The following is a 26822-nucleotide window of genomic DNA, read 5'->3' as shown; positions in this document are numbered from 1 at the left end:
AAAAAAAAATTCACAAGTTATACATTAAAAATTCTCACTTCGATTTTCAAAAGTTGTGTATGGAAATAGTTAAATATAAAGATGAAACCAAAAGAACTGTCAGTGACTGACTGCTTCAAGAGTTGAGTAAGCCTTTCTTGGCATAAAAGCATAAAACATTGCTAGATTTGTTCGATAGTTTTAACTACATGAAAATTTAAGGCTTCTATACGTCCACCAGCTTAAACAAAAGTAAAAGGCAAGTAACAAATCAAGAAATAAAATATGACAAATTAGGTTTTAATATCGTTAATATATAAGTTCTTAACAATTCAATAAAAAGAATGTTTCTGATAATTAGAAGCAGTTATTAAAATATATGAAATCTCATAAAATATGAAAATTGTTTCCCCCAATGATGACCAAAACTGTACATTAAATAAACAATGATATTCTTTTCTATCAAATTAAAAAATATTTGGAATCATAGGTAATACCTATGACTATCACTAAATATTTGACAGTGAAAGTGGAAGTTAGTAGAACAGTTTTGAAGGATAATTTGGCAGTAATGTTCTTCAGAAACCTTAAGCAATGTTTATGTTCTTTAGTCTCAATTCTGCTTGTAGTAATTTATCAGAGGGGCATAAATTGATATATGAAAAGTTTTATCACATTAATAATGAAAAATTGAGAGAAAGTATGCATATGTAACAGGAATTATAAAGAAATTATGTACAGTCATTCAAGTCAATGGGATAAGTTGCTGATATTAAAAATCATTTGTAAAAGATGAATGGTCAGTGGATAGGCTCATGACTGTTGACAACAGTCCTGGTCAGTTTGGCGCTCAGTTAGCCACCACTGATTCTAGTGGGCACAGGAGATGAAATCTATGTTTCCTCTGGATTCCAGCTCAACTTCCTTACTCTGTGAAACTTGCCTGTAATCATCTTGTTCCATGGTGATCATTTTCTTCTCTTTAATCCTATACCCATATGTAGTACTTGCATGTAGCATGTACGTCTACATGTTGCATTTTTGATATAGGTGTTTTATATCCTTAACCACACTTAAGTTGAGAGACATTGTGTTATATAAGTTTGTGTAACCTAACTGCACATAAACACAACTTCTACCTTGTGGATATTCAACATAAATTAAAAATAATTTTAAAATTATAAACATTCAAAAAATAAAAGAGTATGTCCCCTGAGCAATATCACCTATGCTTTATAACTTCAGATGACATCATTATACACCATCGACTCCCAAATAACTCCAACTCAGCTACTCAATTGACCTTCAGTCTTATATATACTCAACAGTTGTTTGATAATAGCACTAACTCAGTATCCACAAGCATTTTATACTCAAATCAGTCTCTTCAGTCAGCTCCTTTCATTCTATGCCCCCTGCCACTGCCTTTGAAACGTCCTTTATTTTTCCCTTGTGTTTTTCAGATAGGCTTCTAACTCATCTACCTGATTCTGGTTTCACCTCTTCTCACACTATCCTTTATGTTGCCATGAGTTTTATATCATAATTAAATCTTTCATTTTTACAGTAAAGTCTAAACTTCCTTATATAATCAGTAGACCATTCATTATCTAGCCTCTGTCTCTGAGGTTTATTTTCTGAATACATTCTAGACCCTCTCAAAGTGTGATGAATGACCTTGTTTTTTTTTTTTTTCATTTTCTGTCCATCACAGACATACATTTATAAAATAAATTAAAAATAAACTACTAAAAAAATGACCATTGATCTGGATGAGAATACCTACTCTCAGTTTCTGCACTTATCACAGACTGATAACAAGCTGTTTATGGCCCTACCTGTCTGTAGATCATATATTGAGTAGCACTGTCCTATCACCTTTCCAGGTGTTCCGTGCTCTCCTATCCCCCTGCATTTGTACTTGACTCCTCTGACTAAAATGTCCAGGTTCCTCAAGCCCCCTTAGCTCCCTGCTAATTCATTCTATAAATCTCTCCTCCTTTGGGAGCTTTTCTCTGACCTTCACAGAGATTTAGGTGTTCTTTTTCTTTTCCCATGTTATAAAACAAGATTCACAAAACAGAAACTAAAGTAAGACAACACAGTTTTTCCTCAGAGCAACAGTATTCAGAGGAGAAGATTCAAGATTTTTAAATAAGTTTTAAAAGAGTGTGTGTATCTGTGTATATATGTCGTCTTATATTAAGTCTTTTCTAGTAAAGTTTCTTCTTTCCTAGTAAATGCCTCTCAGCCTCTTTCCCTCCAAGAAGTCTAGTGAATATAACAAAGGACAGATTTCATATCATTTTTTAAAAATAAAAATGTTATATTAATTGATTCCTTCTAGGATGGCCCCAGAAGTTGCAGCAGTAGAAAAGAATGGTGGCTACAACCAACTCTGTGATATCTGGGCAGTAGGAATAACAGCAATTGAACTTGGAGAGCTTCAGCCACCTATGTTTGATCTTCATCCCATGAGGTGTTCTCAGTATTTACAATTATGCAGTTACTAGAAAGGTCTTCAGGGAGAGTGAAATACTCATAACCTGGGTATTCCAAGCTCATTTTAAAATATGTTGAAATAGTGAAAGTGTTCTGAGGGATTTAGGGATAATCTCATCTAAAACCTAATCTCTCTTGTATTGCTACTTCTAAGACAACATAGAGTGAATCATCTATACTGTCTGAAGCGTAAAACAAATTTCCTTTAAAAATCATACTAGGATATAGCAGTTATCGTTTAAAAAAGTCTTTTTAAGTCTTTACTTATTCTTCTGTTAATTAAAAATGGGTTTTTTTGTCCTAAGTGGATCTATAAACAGATGATAGAATGCAAATGAGGGTTTTTTTCTATCCTCATTTGATTTTATTTCTTTTTACTTTGTCTAGGGATAAGGAGCAGGTCGATGCTTAGTATAATCATTTATATTTTAGAGTATATTATCTCAGAAAAAAATATTTGAGAGACTGTGAAGGGGTTTTTAATATTTTGAAGGAAAAAATAAATTGGGCTAAAATTTAAACTTTTAATGTAAATAGTATAAAGTTAAAAAGAAAATCAACAAAATAGAGACAGTATTCTCCTAACATATGGTAGACAGCAGATTACTATATATTACGTAGATAACTCATTCAAAGACTCTAAGAGCAAAAGATAAATTGTTTATGAGCAGGTACCAGATACTAAAGAAACATGGAAAACTATTTAACCTCACAAGTACCTAAAGATATATAAGTTAAAAGATATCTGCTTTTAGCTGAAATGCTGTTAAGTACAGGCCTTTAGGAAAATAATTTAGATGTTATTTGTTATGGGCAATAAAAATGTTGCACTGATTCCACTATTGGGAAAGTTATACTTAAGAAATAATTCAAGAAAAGAAAAAGCTAAGAATTATTCACTTAGGAATTATAAGGAAGAATCTAAATGTCCATTCGTTGGTGAATTGTTAAGCAAATTATTTAGCAGTTAAGGGCAGCTAATATATATATATATATATATATATATATATATATATATATATAAACCAAAGCAACATGGAAAACTGATTATTAGTGAAAAAAGAAGAACATAATATTACCTATTATAATTAGAATAATTTAGTAATTGGTTAATATTTAGATAAAGACTGAAAAGAAAAGCAGAACATTTTAAATAATGTCTTAAGGTGGGAGGAATCAGACTTTTTTTCTTTTAAGGTTTTCCTTTATATATGAATCATTTAATTTTTAAAAAGAGAAAATATCTTTTGTATTTAAAAAAAAAGATTAAGGAGTTTACTTGGAAATATGGGGTTTTGTAGGAAATACTGAAATAAAACTTCCTTCTTAAATCCTCCATCCATCTAGCCCCATAGTCCATTAAAAAAAATTGGTCAAAGGTCAATTCATCGAGAAGGAAAGTCGTCTTGTAGGTTGATTTCTGTATCATTCATAACAAGAGAGTGTGGAAAATTATTGTCCAAAAGGGGACAGACTAGGAAGTGGGTATAATTTGCCTATTCACCCAAAATAATTGTAGAGGCTAATCTTTGGTTAAACATACAACCTAATGTTAGAGTAGCATATCATCTCTGTGTGTTACAGAATGATACACAATTATATAGACTTGTGCTTAAGATATAACACTAGTTATGTATGTAATGGTATGGTAATAAAAACCTTCTCAAACATTTGGTGCTTTGCCATGTGAATAAGAGCTTGTTGGAAACTTAAAGATCCTTTCTGTAACCAGGAGAAATTTTTCTTAAGGTATCCAAAATATAAAGTATTAATTTCCATATCAGTTGTCATGAGTACCTACATATGTAGTAATCTTGCATAAATTCATTACAGAATATGATTCTGATTATTAAATGTAATAATAAAAGTGTTTTGTATTGCTCTTTAACTGAAATTTTTATTCCAGGGCCCTCTTCTTAATGTCAAAAAGTAATTTTCAGCCTCCGAAACTAAAGGACAAAACAAAATGGTGAGTTATAGAATATATAGAGATTTATAGTGTTTTATGGCTGAAAGGGACAGAGGTTCAATTCCCTTATTTTAAAAGTGATGAAACTGAAACCCAGAGGCATTAAACAGTTTTGTGAAGTTACACATCTAATTTACTTGCAGAGCTATTGCAAGGATCTAGGTTTATTTTCTGGTCAGTGTTCCTTTCTAATGGACTTCTCTCATAAAACTCTGAGCATTTTATTAGTTTTTGGCAGCTTGAATAGGAGGTGTGGTGAGGAAATGATGTGAAATGAATATATTAAGATTTTGGATGGGCTTCTCTGGTGGCGCAGTGGTTGAGAGTCCGCCTGCCGATGCAGGGGACACGGGTTCGTGCCCCAGTCCGGGAAGATCCCATATGCCGCAGAGCGGCTGGGCCCGTGAGCCATGGCCACTGAGCCTGCGCGTCCGGAGCCTGTGCTCCGCAACGGGAGAGGCCACAACAGTGAGAGGCCTGCGCACTGCAAAAAAAAAAAAAAAAAAAAAGATTTTGGAGATTCATATTTTGCCCTGTATTCCTTTACTTCCATTAATTACATGTTGACTTCCATGAGAAGTAATAGGAGAAGGTTTCCCAGATACAGTGACATTTAAGATCAATCCCTACTGGCTTTTCTCTACTTCTTTCCCTAACATTCAAAAGGTTATTACTTATTTGCATCCTAATCTTTTGTTTCTCGTACAAAGTAAAGCAGTTCGCCTATTATAGTCCGTAAGGACGTCTTCAATTAGATGGGAAAAACTGAAAATTGTTTTTCTGGTAATGTCTTTCCATACATTTAATAAAAGAAGCCATGGAAATAAAAGTTTCCAAATTCTTAAATTCAGTATTTCTTCATCTAGATTACATGGATCTCTTGGGAGATCTTGAGAAATCCATGAGCCCCCAGAATTCTTTATGTGTATTCATTTTTTCTGGGGAGACAGTCCATATCTTATTTCCGATTCTAAGAGGCCTGTCCCCAGTACAAGTTCTAAACCACTTTTTTATGTTTATTAGCCTGTCTGTATGTAAATAGTATTATTTAGGAGCCAGGCCATTCTGGGGATAATGCCAGGAATGAAAGGCAAATCACACTGTAGAAGTAATTAGGAGTTTATATCCTTCTGCTAGCTGTGTTCCTTTGTATTGACGTGGGTTTCTTCCTATTCGTTGTTAGCCTAAGTTCCTAAACTGGAACTGGAGGACTTTGTGGCAGGAATGACTGAATATTCATTCAGGAATGAATGACTGTTAGCTAAAACAGCTGCGTTCATAGTCAGATTCCAGAACAGTCATTACCATTGGAGTACCTTTGCCAGTCTCAGGTACCTTCTCACTCCATGATATGTGTGCCACAAGCTACCAAATGTAATGTAGTGATTTGATTTCTCTGAAGAGAACTGCTGTGTCGTTGCTGTCATTGGTAATGATTAAGGTTATTCTTTTTTTTTTTTTTTTTTTTTTTTTGCGGTACACGGGCCTCTCACTGTTGTGGCTTCTCCCGTTGCGGAACACAGGCTCCAGACGCGCAGGCTCAGTGGCCATGGCTCACGGGCCCAGCCGCTCCACGGCATGTGGGATCTTCCCGGACCGGGACACAAACCTATGTCCCCTGCATTGGCAGGCGGACTCTCAACCACTGCACCACCAGGGAAGCCCAAGGTTATTCTCTTTGGTTCTTGCCCAGTCCCTCCTCCAGTGGATTCTCAGCAGTATCTCTCTTTGCCTTTAGTTCATAATCAAAATATGATTCCCTTAATTAATTAATTAATTTTTTGGCCGCTCAGCTTGCAGGATCTTTGTTTCCTGACCAGGGATCAAACCTGGGCCCACTGCAGTGAAAGTGCCAAGTCCTAACCACTGGACCGCCAGAGAATTCCCAGATTCCTTTAATTTATATCTTCTTCCTTTCCGCATTTCATCAATACAGGTAGCAGGAAAACTCATCTGTTTACAAAGATCGCTCCCTCTTCTTTGACCATATTCCTGAGAAATTCAGTGACTTTTTAAGGGTTTAAACAGTCTCTTACATTACTCACCCTACCTCATTGCCACCCAACAATTTGGATATAACAAAACATTTACATACTGTATAAATTAGGCAATGAGAAAAGGTCATTTTGACTCCTAAGTGGTACCTAGAACACAAGGTTATAAACCTTATAGATGACACACCTACCCATTTCTAGTTTTTAGTGTATGTTTTAGAGATTATATATTAGTGTTCTGTTAACTTATTGCATTTTACTTAAGAGATGAAGCTGGTATATTCTCCAAGGAATATACTGTGCTTTGGGTTTAGTTTTTTGGCTTATATAGAGCTAAGAGGCCAAAGAAAAAAAAATCATGTGTTTCAGTCTTTCTAACTGCTTGTAAGTTAATTTTATTTAGTAACACCAAAGAACTAATATTAGTGAAATATTTTTGTACGTGTCTCTTTTTATTTGAAGGTCATCAACATTCCATAATTTTGTCAAAATAGCACTAACCAAAAACCCCAAAAAAAGACCAACTGCTGAAAGACTTCTGACTGTAAGTCATTGAATTTATAGGAGTATTTTCTGTAGTCATGCAGTAATTAGACGTATCACTGGAACAATAGTATTTAGATTTTTAATATAAAAATGTTAGTGATCTCTTACAGCAGGGGTCAGCAAACATTCTGTAATGAGCCAAATAGTATATATTTTAGGCTTTGTGGGCCATACAGTCTCTGCTGCATCTCCTCAGTTTTGCCGTGGTAGCACAAAAGCAGCCATAGACAGTATACATGAAGGGTATGGCTGTAACAACCAATAAAACTTTATTTACAGAGGAGGCAGTGCACTAGATTTTGCCCATGGACAATAGTTTGCCAACCCCTGCCTTGGAGAAAACTCTAAAAATGTTGCTTTCATCTAAAATTAATTGCTTTAACTGCATAGCACGGGGAGATCAGCTCAGTGCTTTGTGTCCATGTAGAGGGGTGGGATAGGGAGGGTGGGAGGGAGACGCAAGAGGGAGGAGATATGGGAATATATGTATATGTATAGCAGAATCACTTTGTTGTACAGCAGAATCTAACACACGATTGTAAAACAATTATACTCTAATAAAGATGTTTAAAAAATAAATAAAATTAATTGCTTTTCTTGACTTCTTATGTAAATTTATAGAATGCTCTTATGTGTGCATGGCTTTATAAAATACTTTTATATTAGAAAAAGTTGATTATAACACTCTAAGAAAACTTTATTTAAATGTTAAAAAATTTAATTATGTATCTTTCTATATTAACATAATTTTGTTGAATTAAATATATGCAAATATAGATGCTTTTTTCTTATTGTGATATGGACTGTACCTCAGTATTCATTTGCATATTATTATAATGACATGCATAATAAATGTCATTGTTACAGCCAAGGTTGTAATTTGACAACCTAACATGGATTGGTTAACTTTAAATAGAGAAATTATTCATGTTATAAATTTACCTCACAATGGTTCTTTAGCTTTATAATATATAATTATGAATTCTCTGATTAATATTTTTACTAATACATTCTCTAATTTATTTGCATTAGTAGGCTTCCATATGCTTGTCTCTTATAGTTACTGAATGGAAAAGATCAAATAGCAATTTCTATGAGCCATAGATATAAAAACATACTCATGAAGTTTTGTTTTGTTTTGTTTTTACTTAGCATACATTTGTAGGACAGCCAGGTCTCTCTAGGGCCCTAGCAGTTGAACTGTTGGACAAAGTGAATAATCCAGACAACCATGCACATTACACCGAAGGAGATGATGATGACTTTGAGGTAAGGAATGCTTGCAGTCTAATATTTGAAAATAAATGTTTAATGTGGCCTTAGACTTTGTTTTTTTAATTCACTCTTTAAGTTAGTTAAAATAGATTTAGTAACAAAGATTAATTAGCAGTGTAAACTATACTTGTCCTCCTCATAATTACCAATTGATAGTTTTCTTAATCCTAGTTTTGGGAAGGAACTAGGATTACTGTTCTTCTTAGCACTGTAACATTTTGTTTTCTTAGTTGGTTTGCTTAAAGTTATTAAGAGGTATCTACAATTAGAATCACATCTGTGCCTTTTTCCTCCCGAAATCCATAAGTGTTTCCTCCCTAGACCTCAGCTTCTGTAGTGAGAGTTTGATCTTTTCCAAGACAATACAGGTTTTAGGAGCATTGCTTTGCACTAGGAGAACAAAAGTTTAGCCAGAGCACATGTACATATTATTTTTCACAAAAGAAGCTCCCTAGAAATCCATGTGGTCATTTTTTTTTAGTTTCTCTGTTACACAGATCATAAACAGAATACAAATCATTTTTTAAAATTAAGCTGAGGTTCCCATAGAAAAAGCTATATTTTCTAATAGTTATTCAAAACTATTATTTCTTATGTAATTACATATAGAGCTATTCATAACTATGCTTGTCTTCTCTGAAAATATGTAGAATTATTTTGAATATATTTAACAACACGACTTGTAAATCAGGAATGACGGATTTCCTGCCCATTGTCGGGTACCTGTTTATGCCTCTCTATATATAGCATAAATATATTTTTTCACTGGTATCTCTTTCTCTCTTTTATGATTCCTTTTTATTTCTGTCTCTTCATTTCTCTTTATGCCTTTATATCCCTTTATACCTTTATCTTCAGTTCTGGTAAGACTATAGGACTAAACTTTATGTGTTATTATTTATTGAAGGAAATTTTCTACTTCAGGTACTTAAGTTTCAAATTATATCATATAAGTATCATGATAACTATTAACATTCATTGGATAGTCTTCGTGTACCAAGTGTTAGGCTAAATAATTTCCATGTTAACTCATACTCAAAACAGTCCTTGGCAATATGTACTATTATTATCCCCATTTTACAAATAAGAAATGAAGGAGAAAGAATAGAAGTAATTTCATTTGCCCGAGATCATATGCCTAGCAAGTAGTGGAACCAGGATTTGGATCCAGGCAAACTGACTTTAGAACCTACTCTTAGTTAATATACCATCATTTCTATATATATAGTTAATAGAAATAGTCATTAAACAGTCTTTGCAGACTAATCATTGTCTAGTATATAACATAGTCTTGTCATGTCGTAAGGTACCCAGTGAATATTTTATTGAATGTTAAGTGAACTTTAATTGAAAATATTAAATAAACCAGCCATACATAGATTTCTTTTTACTTAAACCATCATTTGCAGACTTGTTATAATTAATAATAAGATTTTAATCTCTTAAAAACTCAAAATTGTTCAAATTGTTTTAGTTTAAATGAAGCATTAGATATTACTTGATTCCTCAATTAGTGTTTCACTGCTTATGTAAATAACCAGACTCCTCTTTCATTCCCCACACAATTTTGCCAGGCTTCCTAAATCCACTCTTACCCTTGGAATTCTCTATTTCTGTTTAATGATATTGCCATAGTTTTTAGTCCTTGAAATGCAAAACCTTGTTCCAGGCAATTGGAGACACAATAGTGGATGAGATTGACATGATCCCAATCTTCAAAGAACTTACAGAATGGTCTCAAAGGAAACTTAGAAATACTAACAAATAATTTACAAGTGTGATAACTGTTACAAAATGGGAAAGACAGGGTGCTATGCAGGCATATTTTAGGGACAGGAAAGGACTCACTGTAGAAACAATATGTAAGATGAAAGCCTGAAGGATAAATAGTAATTAAAAGACCAGTCAGAAGTGTTCTGAGCAAAAGGAATAATAGCATGTTTGAAAGCCCTAGTGATAAGAGAGAGTGTGGTATACTTGAGGAATTAAAGAAAAGTCAGTCTGTTAGAGCAGAAAACAAGGAAGGAATTTGGTGGGAGATGAGGTCACAAAGCTAGACATTTCAAATGAAAAAAATTGGGGGCTTTAAGGGCAGTAGAAACCATTAAAGGGTAAGGGAGTAATGTAATCAGATGTGCATTTTTTTTTTTTTAAAGATCTCTGACTTCAGAGTGGTGTTTTCATTCCTAAAGTCCTCTTAAGAGACTGTTGAAGTTATCCAGGATAGAGATACTGATGTTTTGTAATAGGATGGTAGGGAAAGGATGGAAAAAGTGAACTAATTAAAGAATTATATGAGAGAGTTGGTGATTGGATGTAGAAATGAGGGAGGGGCATGATAAAAGGGTTACTCCCAGATTTTGACTTGAACAGCTGGGTGGATATAAAAGTGCCACTTGTTGAGATAGAAATACTAAAGATCAGGTTTGGGAAGAAAGGTGAGTTCAGTTTTGTATATGGTAATTTTAATGTTGCACCAGATTTCCAAATGGAGAAGTCTTATTAGGAGTTAGATATGTGGTTATAGCTTGGGGAGAAAAGTTTGGACTAGAGATATAAATTTGAGAGTTATTAGATATAATGGTTGTAGTTGATACCTTAAAGAGTAAATGTGATCATCCAAGGGAAGCATGTAGAATGAGAAGAAGGCCTAGGACAGCTTTTGGGGGAAATTTCTCCCCCAAATTAAAAAATCTCGTACCCTAAGAGGAATGGCAAAGGATTAATAAAGAACATTAAAAGACAGTAGGAAAGTTTCAACAAGAATACTGCCTAGAAATTACATTAAAGAAATCTTTGGATTTAGGTGTTGGTGTTTGATTACTTTAAAGGGATAATTTAGGGACTTCCCTGGTGGTCCAGTGGTTAAGAATTCACCTTCCAATGCAGGGGACGTGGGTTCAATCCCTGGTCGGGGAACTAAGATCCCACATGCCGCAAGGCAGCTAAGCCCACATGCCACAATGCTGAACCTGTGCACTTTAGAGCCTGTGTGCCACAACTAAGAGAACCTGTGTGCTCTGGAGCCTGGGCGCCACAACTAGATAGAAGCCTGAGTGCTGCAACGAAAGAATGCATGTGCTGCAATGAAGATCCAGCGTGCCGCAACTAAGACCCAACACAGCCAAATAAATAAATAAATAATTTTAAAAAAAGGATAATATAAAAATACTAGAGGTGAAGCTAGGCTGGAGTGGTTTGAAAAATAAATTTATTTATGAAATTTAGTTGTGAAAGAGAAATTTATTTATGAAATTTAGTTGTGAAAGAGGGGGATAAGATAGAGCAGTAGTTGGAGGGAAATGAGTTGACAGTGGATTTGTCTGTCTTCTGTCTCTATTTTTTGGCTATTGATTGATTGATTTTTTTTTATATGGGGCAAAAAAGTTTAAACAGGATGCTTATGAAAAGGACCCAATAGTTAGAGATAGAAGAGTCAAACAAAGTCCTTGAAAAGGAAGGAGAAGGTGAGATCTAGATTATAATGAGGGACTTGATCTTAAAGAAACACTTCTTGAAAGGCTTTCTTGGGAAATGTGGCATAGATGGTGCCTTGAAGACCTTGAGCTCACCTCTTCCAGTGGCCACACCAAATTTCAACTATCTATGAACATGACCTGAAGGCTAGCATAAAAGACTTTCCACAACTGAAGACATAAATAAGGAACCACAATGAGATGGGTAGGAGAGGTGGAGACATGGTATAGTCAAGACCCACCTCCCTGGGTAGGTGACCCACAACCAGGAGGATAATTACAATTGCAGATGTTCTCCCCAAGGAGTGAAGCATCTGAGCCCTGTATCGGGCTCCCCAGCTGAGGGGTCCTGCACTGGGAAGATGGGCCCCCAAAACATCGGCTTTGAAGGCCATCCTGGGCTTGCATACAAGAGAGCCAGAGAGCTGTAGGAAACAGAGACTCTGCTCTTACGGGGCGTGTGCAAAATCTCACATAGTCCAAATCCTAGCACAGAGCCAGTAATTTGAAAGGAACCCACCTGCTGATCTTGCAGAACCTCTTGGAGCGGCAGGAGACAACTGGTAGTCCCCCTAAAGATATAGATGGCAACAGCTATATTTGGGAGTTTCTTCTACCACTAGGACATCAATGCTGACAAGCACCATTTTGGAGTCCTCCCGCTACCCTATTAGTGCTGGGGGCTTATCTGCCCACCAGTGTGCTGGCACCAACCCCAAGCTTCCCTGATCCCCATAGCTAGCTGCCTTTGAACCTGGCCCTGCCCACCAGGAGACCAGCACCAGCCCTGGGACCCTGCACCAGTAAGGTCCTAGCAACCAACTGGGCCAGAGGCCATGCCTACCCACCAGCACACCCACAGTGGTCAGCCTTGCCACAACAGAAGGACCCACACAGCCCACATAGGGGGCATGCCTAGAGCATATAGCTCTGCTGCCCAGAGTGGTGTGCTGCTGGGTCCCATAGGATGTCTCTTACATAAGGCCACTCCTCCCAAATTCAGGAAACATAGCTGATCTACCTAATACTTACAAGTAAACACAGAGAACTAGGCAAACAGAAGCAGAGGACTATGTTCCAAACAAAGGAACAAGACAAAACCTCACAAGAAAAATTAAAGAGAAGATACACAGGCTACTGATAAAGAGTTTAAGGTAATAATCGTAAAGATGCTCAATGAACACAGGAGAGGGGTGGAAGAACACAGTAAGAATTTTAATAAAGAGTTAGAAAACAAAGGAGAACCAAACAGAGCTGAAGAATACAATAACTGAAATTAAAAACACACTAGAAAGAAATAATAACAGATTTGGTTATATAGAGGAACGGATCAGTGAACTGGAAGACTGAGTAGTGGAAATCACCTAAGCTGAAGAGGGAAAAGAGAAAAGAATTTTTTAAAACAAGGGTGGTTTAAGAGACCCCTAAGGCAATATCAAGTGTACTAACATTCACATTCTAGGGATCCCAGAAGAAGAAAAGAGGGAAAGGAGCAGAGAACTTATTTGAAGAAATAATAGCTGAAAACTTTCCTAACCTGGAAAAAGAAAGAGAAACCAAGGTTCATACCAAGACGTATTATAATAAAAATGTCAAAAATTGAAGTTAGAGAATCTTAAAAACAGCAAGAGAAAAGCAACTAGATATGTACAAGGGAACTTCCATAAGATTCTCAGCTGACTTTTCAGCAGAAACTTTGCAGGTCAGAAGGGAGTGACACATTAAATTCAAAGTGATAAAGGAAAAAACCTACAACAAAGAACACTCTGCTTGGCAAGGCTATCATTCAGTTTTGAAGGAGAGATAAAGAGTTTTACAGACAAGCAAAAACTAAGAGAGTTCAACACCACTAAACCAGCTTTCAAAAAATGTTAAAGGGATTTCTCTAAGTGAAAAAAGACCACTATTAGAAATATCAAAATTACGAATGGAAAAATCTCACTGGCAAAGGCAAACATATAGTAAAGGTAGTAGACCAGTCATTCATAAAGCTAGTATGAAAGTTAAAAAATAAAAGTAGTAAAGTCTTCTATATCCACAGTAAATAGTTAAGGTATTCACAAAACAAAAAAGATGTAAAACATGATGTCAAAAGCATTAAACATGAGGCAGAGGTAGGGGGTAAAAATTCAGGCTTGTTAGAATGTGTTTGAACTTAAGAGATCATCAGGTTAAAATAATTTTGTGTGTGTGTGTGTTGTTGTTATCTGTGAACCTCATGGTAACCCCAAACCAAAAACCTATAATAAATACACCCTAAAGAAAGAGAAAGGAATCCAAACATAACACTAGTAATTTAATCACAAGGTAAGAGAGCAAAAGAAGAAAGGAACAAAAAAGAACTACAAAAACAACCAGAAAACAATTAACAAGATGGCAACACATACATACCTATCAATAATTACTTTAAGTGTAAATGGACTAAATGCTCCATTCAAAAGACATTGAGGGCTTCCCTGGTGGTGCAGTGGTTAAGAATCCGCCTGCCAATGCAGGGGACATGGGTTCGAGCCCTGGTTAAGGAAGATCCCACATGCCACAGAGCAACTAAGCCTGTGCACCACAGCTACTGAGCCTGCGCTCTAGAGCCTGCAAACCACAACTACTGAGCCCACATGCCACAACTACTGAAGCCCACACACCTAGAGCCCGTGCTGTGCAACAAGGGAAGCCACTGCAATGAGAAGCCCGCGCACCGCAACAAAGAGTAGCCCCCACTCACCGCAACTAGAGAAAGCCTGCGTGCAGCCAAAAATAAAAATAAATAAAATTTTTTAAAAAGTTTTTTAAAGAAAATTTTAAAAAAAGACAAAATGGATGAATGGACCCAAAGTTAAGACCCCTATATATACTGCCTACAAGAGACTCACTTCAGATCTAAAGACACACACAGACTGAGTAAAGGGATGGGAAAAGGTATTCCATACAAATGGAAATCTGTAAAAAGCTGTAGCAATGCTTATATTAGACAAAATAGACTTTAAAACAAAGACTGTAGCAAGAGGCAAAGAAGGACATTACACAGTGATCAAGAGATTAGTCCAAGAAGATGTAACAGTTGTAAATATATATGCACCCAATAGGAGCACCTCAATATATAAAGCAAATGTTAATAAATATAAAGGGAGAAATTGACAGTAACACAATAATAGTAGGGGAATTTAATACACTACTTACGTCAATGGACAGAAGATCCAGAAAGAAGGAAACACTGGTTTTAAATGACACATTAGATCAGATGAACTTAATAGATAAAATAGAACATTCTATCCAAAAGCAGCAAAGTATATATGCTTTCAACTGCTACCTTCTCCGGGATAGATCACATGGTAAGCCACAAAACAAGGTTCAATAAATATAAGATTGAAATCATACCAAGCATTTTTTTCTGACCACAGTAGTATGAAACCAGAAATCAACTACAAGAAACAAACTACAAAAAAACACAAACATGTGGAGGCTAAATGATATGCTATTAACCAACCAATGGGTCACTGAAGAAACCAAAGAGGAAATCAAAAAATAACTGGAGACAAATGAAAATAGAAACACAACCATCCAAAATGTATGGCATTCAGCAAAGGCAGTTTTAAATGGGAAGATTTTAGAGATGGATGTCTACCTCAGGAAACAAGAAAAATCTCAAACATCTGACCATACACCTAAAGGAACTAGAAAAAGAAGAACAAACAAACCCAAAAGTTAGTAGAGGGAAATAAATAATAAAGATCAGAGCAGATATAACTGAAATAGAAACTTTAAAAAAAATGGAAAAGAACAATGAAACTAAGCTGGTTCTTTGAAAAGATAAACAAATTGTAAACCTTTAGCCAAACTCATCAAGAAGAAAACAGAGAGGAACCAAATAAAATCATAAATGAAAAGAAGTTACTACTGACACAACAGATTATCAAGAGAATCATAAGAAAATACTACAAACAATTATACACCAATAAAATGGACAACTTAGAAGAAATGGATAAATTTCTAGAGACGTACAAACTCCCAAGACTGAATCAGGAAGAAATAGAAAAATAAGAAGAGATGGATTACCGTTAAGGAAATAGGATCAGTAATACAATAAACTTCCAACAAACAAAAGTCCAGTACCAGACAGTTTCACAGGTGAATTTTACCCAACTTTTAGAGAAGAGTTAATAGCTATCCTTCTCAAACTATTCCAAAAAATTGCAGAGGAAGGAATGCTTGTGAACTCTTTCTACAAGGCCAGCATCACCCTGATACTAGAATCAGACAACAACACCACAAAAAAAAAAAGAAGAGAAAGTTACAGACCAATATCACTGATGAACATAGATGTAAAAATCCTCAACAAAATATGAGCAAATCGAATTCAACAATATATTAAAAGAATAATACAATACAGTGTACAATAATACAATACTATGATCAACTGAGATTTATCCCAGGATACAAGAATGGTTCAGTATCCACAAATCAATCCATGTGAGAACCACATTAACAAATTGAAGAACAAAAATCATGATCATCTCAGTAGATGGCAGAAAAAGTTTTGACAAAGTTCAACATCCATTTATGTTAAAAACTCTCATCAAAGTGTGTATAAAGGGAGCATACCCAACATAATAAAGACCCTATATGACAAAACTACAGCCAACATCATGCTCAACAGTGGAAAGCTGAAAGTATCTCCTCTAAGATCAAAAACAAGACAAGGTTGCTCACTCTTGCCACTTTTATTCAGTATAGTATTGGAAGTCCTAGCCACAGCAGTCAGACAAGAAACATAAGTAAAAGGAGTCCGAATTGGAAAAGAAGAAGTAAAACTGTCACTGTTTGCATATAATGTGATAGTATATATAGAAAATCCTAAAGATGCAGTAAAAAAGAAAAAAAAACAACTATTAGAACTAATAAATGAATTCAGTAAAGTTGCAGGATACAAAATTAATATACAGAAATCTGTTGCATTTCTATACACTAAAAATGAGCTATCAGGGAAATTAAGAAAACAATCCCATTTACAACTGCATCAGAAAGAATAGGGACTTTCCTGGCAGTCCAGTGTTTAAGACTGTGCTCCCAATGGAAGGGGCATGGGTTTGACCCCTGGTTGGGGAACTAAGATCCCACATGCCACATAGCACAGCCAAAAAAACAAACAAACAAAAAAAAGGAAAAATATACTGTTCTCATAGATTGGAAGAATTAATATTGTTAAAATGACCATATTGCCCAACGCAGTCTGCAGATTCAGTGCAATCCCTATCAAAATATCAATGGCATTCTTCACAGAACTGGAACAAACAATTCTACAATTTGTATGGAAACACAAAGGACCCCAAATAGCCAAAGCAACTTGAGGAAGAAAAATGGAGCTGGAGGAAGCAGACGCCCTGATTTCAAACTATACCACAAAGCTACAGTAATCAAAATAGTGTGGTACTGGCACTACCACAGACACTTAGATCAATGAAACAAAATAGAGAGCCCAGAAATAAACCCACATTTATATGGGCAATTAATCTATGACAAAGGAGGCAAGAATATACAGTAGTATATTCCCAATAAATGGTATTGGGAAAACTGGACAGCTGCATGCAAAAATATCAAGCCGGACTACTTACTCATATCATATACAAAAAAGAACTCAAAATGGATTAAACACTTAAATGTAAGACCTGAAACCATAAAACTCCTAGAAAAAGAACATATGTAGTATGGCCTTTGACATCAGTCTTAGCAGTATTTTTTTGTATATGTCTCCTCAGGCAAGGGAAACAAAAGCAAAAATAAACAAATGGGACACATCAAACTAAAAAGTATTTTGCACAGCAAAGAAAACAAAATGAAAATGTCACCTACTGAATGGGAGAAGATATTTGCAAATGATATATCCTGATAAGGGATTAATATCCAACATATACCAAGAACTCATACAACTGAATATCAAAAAAAAAAACCCAAATAAAAAATGGGCAGAGGACTGAATAGACATTTTTTCCAAAGAAGACACACAGATGGCCAATGGACACATAAAAAATGCTCCATCACTAATCATAAGGGAAATGCAGATCAAAACCGCAATGAGCCATCACCTCACACTTGTCAGAATGGCTAGCATTAAGAAGACAGCAAATAACAAGCATTGACAAGGATGTGGAAAAAAAGGGTGTTATTGCTGGTGTGATTGTAAATTGGCACACCCACTATGGAAAACAGTATGGAGGTTCCTCAAAAAATTAAAAACAGAACTGCCATATTATCTAGCAATTTCATTTCTAGGTATTTACCTGGACAAAACAAAAACACTAATTTGAAAAGATACATGTACCAACATTACTCACAGTAGCCAACATATGGAAGCAACCTAATGGATAAAGAGGATATGGTGTATATATATACAGTGGAATATCATTTAGCCATTAAAAATGAAATCTTCTCATTTTTGACAACATGGATGGGTCTAGAAGCTATTATGCTAATGAAATAAGTCAGACAAAGACAGATACCACATGATCTCATTTATATGTGGAATCTAAAGAATCTAAAAAGCAAAGCAAAACAAAATCAGACTCAGATACAGAAAAGAAACAGGTGTTTGCCAGAAGGGAGGCTTGTGGGTGTGGGCAAAATAGGTGAAGGGTATTAAGAGGAACAGACCTCCAGTAATATAATAATTAAGTCACAGGGTTATTATACACAACATAAGAAATATGGTCAGTAATACTAATTTTGTATGGGGACAGATGGTTACTACACTTATAGTGGTGATCACCTCTTAATGTATACAAATGTCAAATCTGTAGTACGTCAGAAGCTAACATAATATTGTGCGTTAAATATATTTCAGATTAACAAAAAAAAAGAAAAGAAATACTTCTTTCCTTGCATTAAAGAGGAAGATAGTTTGAGAGTATAGCTAGAAGTTATCTTCTATTTGATTTCTGTTTTCTTTGTGAGCTAGGTGGCAATGTCATCTCCTGAAAGTGTGGAGGAGGTGGGTTTGAAAAGGGTGGTGAAGCTATGAAATAGTAATTGAGGAGAATGGATGGGTTAAATGACTAGAGAAGTGTTTGTGGGCAAAGTTGAAGGCTCAGATGAGATTTATTTTCAATGTGTAATTTTCCTCCAGCAGTAGTGATTGGTACTTCAGATATTAATCAAAGGTAGTTTAAGTCTTCCAGGGTTGTCATTTGGTATGCCATTGTACAGAAGGATGGCAGGAGTTGGGGAGGGGAGGCAAATCAAATTTAGGATATATGCAAGAGACTGCTTGAAATTATGGGCCACCAGCCCTCAACTGGATAGGAAAAAAAGTGAAGATAGGAGAAATGCATGTGGAGAGTGAGAAAGTAATGGATTGATGGACTTGAGATTTCATTGTGAGCATTTAAAAATTATTGGAGGGCTTCCCTGGTGGCGCAGTGGTTGAGAGTCCGCCTGCCGATGCAGGGGACATGGGTTCGTGCCCCGGTCCAGGAAGATCCCACATGCCGTGGAGCAGGTGGGCCTGTGAGCCATGGCCGCTGAGCCTGTGCGTCTGGAGCCTGTGCTCCGCAACGGGAGAGGCCGCAACAGTGAGAGGCCCGCGTACCGCAAAAAAAAAAAAAAAAAAAAAAAAAAAAAAAAATTATTGGAGTAAATGAGAGAGTAAGTTCAAAGGATGAGAAGTTTGGAGTATTATGTGAATTCATATATCAGAGTGGATGACAGAGTCCAGGATATGATCTTAGTAGTGTAGAGTGCATTGAAGTATGGTAGAAGGTCTTCAGAGATAAGGTCAGAAAACTTAAATCCAGAGCAATGGTCTTTTGAAGTCCTTTGGTATCATGGTAGGTCTTAAAGTAGAGGAAAAGACATCTGAGCCACTGTCCGAGTCATCAGTGGCTGAGAATGAGTCATCAGAAATTTGGTAGATAGGGGTTGAGCTGAAGGCATTGTTTCAAAAGATCAGGAGCTTATACAAAAGGGTGGAAGTGGTAAGCTTTCTCCCTTGGTTTACTACAATACTCTTACTCAGTCTCCCTCCATATAGTATTTCTTCCCTCCATACCCTCTTACATATTTAATCAGGTTACTCTTAAAGCTGACTCTTGTGACGGCACTCCCTTTCTGTAGAATCTCCAAAAAATTATTTTGCCAAGACATTCAGAGCCTTTCATGATGTGGCTCATCCTCAAGTCTGTCTTTCCAGCTTTGTCATCTCTTCACTTAATGTTCACTGCAGTCAAATAATAACCAACTCCAATTCCCCTAAACACTCCACAATTTCCTTTTTTTCTTGTATCACTTTGTTCATATTCTTTGTGCTGTCTAAAATGCTTTTCCCACCTTGCTGCACATTCAGTGCCTACTTGTCCTTCAAGGCCTCACATAAGGTTACAGCTCTGTCATGAAGAATTTCTTTACCCCTTCAGGTGGAAGTCATTTCTTCTTCCCCTGGGCATTAATAGTAATCTTAATGAATGCCACTTAAAATTTTCTAATCTTATAAGTGTGTGTCTTATCTTCCTAGAGTGTAAGCTCTTTTGAAGGTAACATTTCCATCTGATTTTCTTTGCATCTCTTCAATATTTTATACAGTATAAACATGGACTAAATGAATACACTTTTAAAGTATCTTAGTGTTCATTTTTTTAAATATTTATCCTACAATTTATTAGTAAGTAGTCATGCTTGTCAATAAATAATAATTTAATTAAAAAGAGAAAGTTTGACCTTCTAACTTTGTCACTGAATTTTTTTAAAGTGTATGTATTATGTTTATATTCACAGCCCCATGCAATCATTCGTCATACCATTAGATCTACAAACAGGAATGCCAGAGCTGAACGGACAGCTTCAGAAATAAATTGTATGTGTTTGGTATACATTTTCAATTGGTGGTTTTGGAGGGTTGAGCTGGGTGTTCTTGTGGAATTTTTTGGAATAATAAAATCTCACTAACTGTGGCTACATACTTTAACATAACAGGATACCTCTAAAATAAAGGCTGCTTTTCTGGCTTGTAATGGAATTCTCTTGGTTTTATAATTAAATAGTTTTTATTTTCTAATTATAAAGTCAATATATGTCTATTGCAGAAAATTTGCAAGAGGAAAAAAGTAGAAAATTAACATTGCCCATAATCATATCACCCAACACCAGCCCACAGATAATATTTTGCTGAATTTCCTTCATGTTTTTTCCCATATAGTTTTACATGACTGAATTTATACTATACATAAAATTTTGCTTAACATAGTCAGAAGTATTTTCTATGTATTAGCCTAGGCTTTGTAACCATTATGTTTAATGGTTTTATCCTCTTTTATTGAGTTGATGTATTGTAGCTCCTATTGTTGGACCTTTGGGTTGGTTTCAGTTTTTTAAGTCAAGTTAACAATAAGGTGAATATTTTCTAAAATGCATATTTAAAAGGGGAGATTGATTTTTATTCAATAAATCATTGACAGAAATTTTATATTAATATTTGTCATTTTGGCCACATTAATTTGGAAGAACAGATTTGCAGAGAATTTTTAGGTATAAGTATATTAAATGCATAATTGTTTCAAACGAGGTTTAAAGTAGTTTACATTAAAATAAGCCATAAATAAAAATTATAAACCATAATGGAGGAAGATAATTTATTATATATTTAGGCTAATTAGAATTATTGCAGATGAGCATTTTGTTTTTTTGAAACCAGACATTTCTAGCTTTCTGGATACAGCTTTGGAAATCTAGGTCATTGGAGAGTTAGAATGTCCTTCCCATATCAGTTGTTTCAGTCAGATCTTTTCATAGTTACACTAATAATTCAAGATTTTCTGTGTTTGGCAGTCCCAGATTGCTGATATGTTCTTATGCTATCTTCTTATTACAATCCCCAATGAACTCTCTGGGCTTCCAATACCAGACAGAAAAGTAGCAAAGTTATATTCCATTAAAAGCTATTGTGTTTATTTTATGCAGCTGTATAGTATTCAATTAATGTAGTCTAAGTGTATCTTTTCTTGTATAGCTTTTGTCTTTTGTGTCATATTTAGTAAGGTCTTCCTGATTTTAAGGTTATAAAAAGGATTTTCCTATTGTTTCTTCTTGTATTTTTACAGTTTCATGTTTTTAATATTTAAATGTTTGATATAAGGTATTAACTTATTTGGTAGAAGGTATGAAATATGAATTCAACTTCAGTTTCATTCTAAATATCTACCCGTTTGCCTCAATGCTATTTATTAAGAACTTGATATTTTTGCTAATAGATTTGATATGCCATCTTTATTATGTACTAAATTGCCACATATATTTTAGGGCTTCTTCTGGAAATTCTATTCTGTTGCATTAATATACCTAGTCCTGTGCTGGGCTCATAATTCTGATTATTATGTCTTTATACCTGTTAAAAAGTGATAGAAATAATCCTCCTCCTACTGTCCCTCACCCCCTCCACACAAACACACACACAAACACCATGTTGCTATCCTTTTCTGTTATGATATTTGACTATTGTATTTTCCCCACATAAATGTAAGAATCAATTTACCAAGTTAAAAAAAAATCAGTGTTTTTACTGAGATCTCATAAATTTGTACACTAACTTATAAGTGTCTGGACTACTAATATCTTCATGGAGTGAGCCCTATGTGCTTCATGTACCAGACAGAAGACAGTAGAATTGAAGTTCATTTTATTGGTCAATTTATCTTTAAATTCTCCCAAGTCTTCTTTTGTGTCCATCAGGATTGTTTTATAGTTTTGTTTTTGTTTGTTTGATAGATCTCATACACACCTAGTTAGTTCTATTCTTAGTTTTTTGTTTCAGTTTTTAAAATTGATCTGATAACTTACATATAGTAAAATGCTTAAGTGTACTGCACAATGAATTTTTAAATTTGTATACACTCATGAAACTACCATCCAGATCAAGATATAGAACATTATCAGAATCTCTGAAGGCTTCCTCATGCTCCTTCACAATCAATACCCTTCCATCTTCCTGTATCTCCCTGCTTTCCCACTGCCCAGGCTAATCACTATTCTGATCTCTGTCACTATAGATTGGTTTTTACCTGATTTTGATCTTAAGATAAATAGGATTAACCAATATGCACCTTTTTTGCCTGATTTCTTTTGCTCAACATTATGTCTGTGAGAGTCATTCGTGTCATGTGTAGCAATAATAGTTTATTGTTTTCATTGTAATGTAATATTTCATTGTATTATTATACCACAATTTATCCATTCTTTACTTGACAGGCATTTGATTTGTTTCCAGTTTGGGGCTATTATGATTATTGTAATCATCCTTACTATGTGTTTTTAGTGGACATAACTAATTATTATGATCCTGGCCTGATCTAAGACCACCAGGGACAAATGTATAGTCCAACAAAGTCAGATTTATTGACTCCTTGCAATGAGTGAGAACATGTACCAGAGGAACTATGGAACATCTCATTAAACAGGAAAAGAAGAGTTAGAGGGTTTTTGGAAAAAGTGGAGTTCAAGTGAAATTTAGGTGAAAACTTAAAGTAGGGATGTGTATGAAAGAGTCTATACTGTAAAAATAGACTCAGAGGCCTGTTTCCTTGGAAACTTGGAATGTTGTATTCAGTAACCCCTTTATTTGAAGCTCTGTATGTAGGTTGGAAATTGAGGCTGCTCCTCTCTCACTGACTTAAATCTTCCAGGCAAGAATGGAATGGTTCATTTTAATGAATATGATTTCATACAGCAAAGTTTCTGACAGTCTGATTTTAGAGAATGATGTTTCTCAGTAAGATAGCATTGGTAATTCAGAGAGGGGGGGTCATCATGTGATACTTTACATATGCAGCATATCCTTGGGAGAAACATTGTTTCTTCCTGACTTTGCATTTGGATTTGTGTCTGTCCTCCCAGTCTGATGAATGGCAAGGCAGATTACTTTCTCATTCTGATCCAGATATGGGTGTGTTACCTAAATTCCCTATTTTTTTTAAAAAAAAAAAGTTTTCATCTTAAAAGTCACCTTTTGGTTGAGTCCAGTTGATGCCGAAAGCTCGGCCTCTGTGCACTGGTGCCAAATCAAATCTCGGAGACAGAGTTTGGGGTGAAGTAGAGAAGAATAGCTTTATTGCTTTGCCAGGCAAAGGGCGACAGAGAGGGCTCCTGCCCCTAAAAGCTATGTGTCCCAACCTGGGAGGATTTGATGAGGAGTTTTGTAACAACTGTTCAAGGGTGGCGTTGCTGATAAGATTAGAGTGTGTGCAGGGCCTCCACTCTTCTAATCTGGCCTCAGGTAATCTTGATGAGCTTCTCTGGTTCTTTTAATGTAGCTTCAGGTGGTCTTTCTCTGGTATGAAGAATGCTGACCTCTTAAAAGAGCTTAAAGGCATTGTTATGTGTATCCCTTGAGGTGGAACCAGGACCCTGCCCCAAGGCTGCACTGTTGTTCCCTGGCTGCCCCTCCCTTGTCTTTGCATCCCTTCCCGGATTAGCAACCAGTTCGAATCTGCCCTTTGGAATTCAAGAAAGGTCATGGAGGCTGGAGTCAAGAGACAGGGGACAGAAAGGCTTCTGTGCCCAGGAGCCCCATAGGGTCCTGCTCGGTTTCACAGTTACCTAGGAAGCCAACTAATTACAAAGAATTGGCACCAAAGGGTTATGAGAGTATCAACAAAGAAAATGACTGCCCAACTGTCAGTTTAAGTGTATGATTTTAGCTGACTCACAAGTAAATTTTAGCCAGGTATTTGGACTCATACCAAGGACTCACTAAGGTTACACAGAGCAGTATTAAGAATAAAGACTCTACAGGTAGCATGATTAAGAGGTAACAAGTCTGTCAACAATCCAAAAGTTTCAACTGGCAAAGGAAGAAAAAATGTAGCTCAAGAGCTATAGTATGCACATTAAAGTATGATAATCAGTGTCTTCGGTCATCTTTTTCCATGGGTCTTGGGCAAATGATTCATGCTGTCATCAGCTAGATTCAACAGACTTGTGTAGAAACTGATTTTTGCAGTCATCTACTTCTGAAGATTTTTTTTCATCTCCAGTTTGAGATGTCCTACTAAGACAATCTTGCATTGATTTAAATTGGCCCATGTCTCTATAATTAAGACACAGGAATACAAGGATCATCACCCTGTTTTACTGTTGTGTTAGTTGTTAACAGTACCTGGCAAGATTCTATTTATTGAAGTTAGAGAGAAGTTTTCCAGAAGGCAGTTTCTGAGTTCTAAATGAAAAGGTTATTCAGAGGAAACACTTCTTGGACATGTTTGAGTATAAAACTGTGTGTACTGTACAAGTTTCAGCTGTATTAGTCTGTAATAATGTAGAAACTGGAGTTGGGGCCAGTATTCCCAGATGTATAAGATGCTCAGTTTTGGGTTCATTGGGAGAGAGTTAATGGGCTTCTAGGGAATTGACCTCATTTTCTTTCAAGCCAAACAAATAAAGAAGCAAAACCTACTTTAGGTTAAGGAGATCTAAGAATTTCTGAAAGTTTACCCAACTTAAGTTTGAAAATTCCATTTGTCCTTTTTATTTCATGTAAAGACTTGGGATGATAAAGGTGATAGAGATTTTGAGATGTATTGTCTCACAAATCTCCTTAGTAACAGTTCTAGAGAAGTGAGTGTTTACTAGGTAAGTAATTAGAGCTCTCCCAGGTAGGAAACACAAACTCAAGCAGCATTTTTTGGCCATTGTTAAAGTTGAGCCTTTTTGATCCATCCTAGAAATAGCCATACAATAACCAAAACAACAGTTTTGGTTTTCCTGTTGTCAGGAAAACTATTTATGAAAAATTATCTGAAGTATAGCATACCTATATGTTCTTCTACATTGGTATTTTTTAAGCTGCAGGTTGCAACACAATCCATGACATCAATTCAGATTTTTTTTTAAAGGCACAAAATAGCAAGTATTTAAGTGCATCAGTTGGATTCTTAATAGGTACTATACCTTGAAACTTTTGTGGGGTTTTTTGTTTGTTGCTTTGTTAGCAGTTTGACTGTGATGTGCCTAGGTGCATTTTTCTTTTCATTCTATTTGGTGTTTATTGAGTTTCTTAGATCTATGAATTGATATTTTTAATCAAACTGGGGACACTGTTTCTTAGTTTTTCTGTCCCAGATTCTCTCTTCTCCTTCTGGGACTCCAGTTACATGTTAGACCACTTGATGTTGTTTCATAGGTCACTGAGGCTCTGTTCTCCCTGACCCCCATAAATACACATAAGATGTTTTTGTTCTCTATACTTAAGTTTAGTTTCTGTTACCCTAATTTTAAGTTCATTGACCTTTTTTTCTGTAGTGTTCAGTCTGCTGCTTAAGCCCATCAGTGAATTTTATTTCAGATATTGTATTTACTGGATCTAGACTTTCATTGAGATAGATACATAGATAAGATAGATAGATAGATAGGAAGAAAAATGGATCCATGGATGAATGGATGGATGGTTACATACATATATAATACACATACATGTATAGTTTCTAGCTCTCTACTGATAATTTCCATATGTCTATTTATTGTGTCTATCTTTTCTCTTAAATCCTTGAATATATTTATAATAGATGTTTTAAAGTCCTTGTGTGCTAATTTCAACATCTGTGTCATCTCTGAGTCTATGTGTATTTTTTTAAACTGGTTATGATTTTTATTTTTTTTCTACTTCTTTATTCATTTTTTTATTGTATCTTGGATGTTGTGATACAACATTGAGTGTCTGGATTTTGATCTCTTTATTTTAGAGTGTTTAAAGCATAAATTAACTGGTAGGTCATTGCAGTCCTTTCAAGGCCTATGTCAGGTTTTACTACAATATTCAGCAAAGTCTTTCCTCTGGGTGGAAACCCATTTCTTTCCTGGTACTGTGTGATCACTAGAACTTGCATTTAGCTTACAGCACTGTGTTAGCTGTTTTTCTGACATACCTTGCATAGTCTTGCTTCAGTTGTGGGCAATTCAGTATGCAACCAAAGACTTCTCTAAGGAAACATAGGTTTCTCATTTCTGGCCCTCTGCCCTTCAAATTCCCACTGCCAAAGCAGCCCCAAACTATAGTCTTTCTTTCCTGCACCCAGTGAAACTCTCTCTCTGGGCTCTACTTTCTTGGAA

General features: G+C 35.5%; 1 protein-coding gene across 3 annotated transcripts in view; it reads left to right on the top strand.

Annotated features, from left to right (window-relative positions):
* Window positions 1-26822, top strand: part of MAP4K5 (mitogen-activated protein kinase kinase kinase kinase 5) — a 155333-nt gene that overhangs the window by 79977 nt on the left and 48534 nt on the right. For all 3 annotated transcript variants that reach the window (XM_081227155.1, XM_081227153.1, XM_081227154.1), the window contains exons 10-14: window positions 2327-2458; window positions 4388-4450; window positions 6907-6988; window positions 8143-8259; window positions 20502-20580. In XM_081227155.1, coding sequence (XP_081083281.1) covers window positions 2327-2458; window positions 4388-4450; window positions 6907-6988; window positions 8143-8259; window positions 20502-20580 — 473 coding nt within the window. The remainder of the gene's footprint in view (window positions 1-2326; window positions 2459-4387; window positions 4451-6906; window positions 6989-8142; window positions 8260-20501; window positions 20581-26822) is intronic.

The sequence above is a fragment of the Mesoplodon bidens genome (assembly GCF_964165515.1).
Source record: "Mesoplodon bidens genome assembly, chromosome: 3".
Taxonomy (NCBI): domain Eukaryota; kingdom Metazoa; phylum Chordata; class Mammalia; order Artiodactyla; family Ziphiidae; genus Mesoplodon; species Mesoplodon bidens.
The sequence above is the reverse complement of the archived record's forward strand: the minus strand, read 5'-3'. Positions and strand labels throughout refer to the sequence as shown.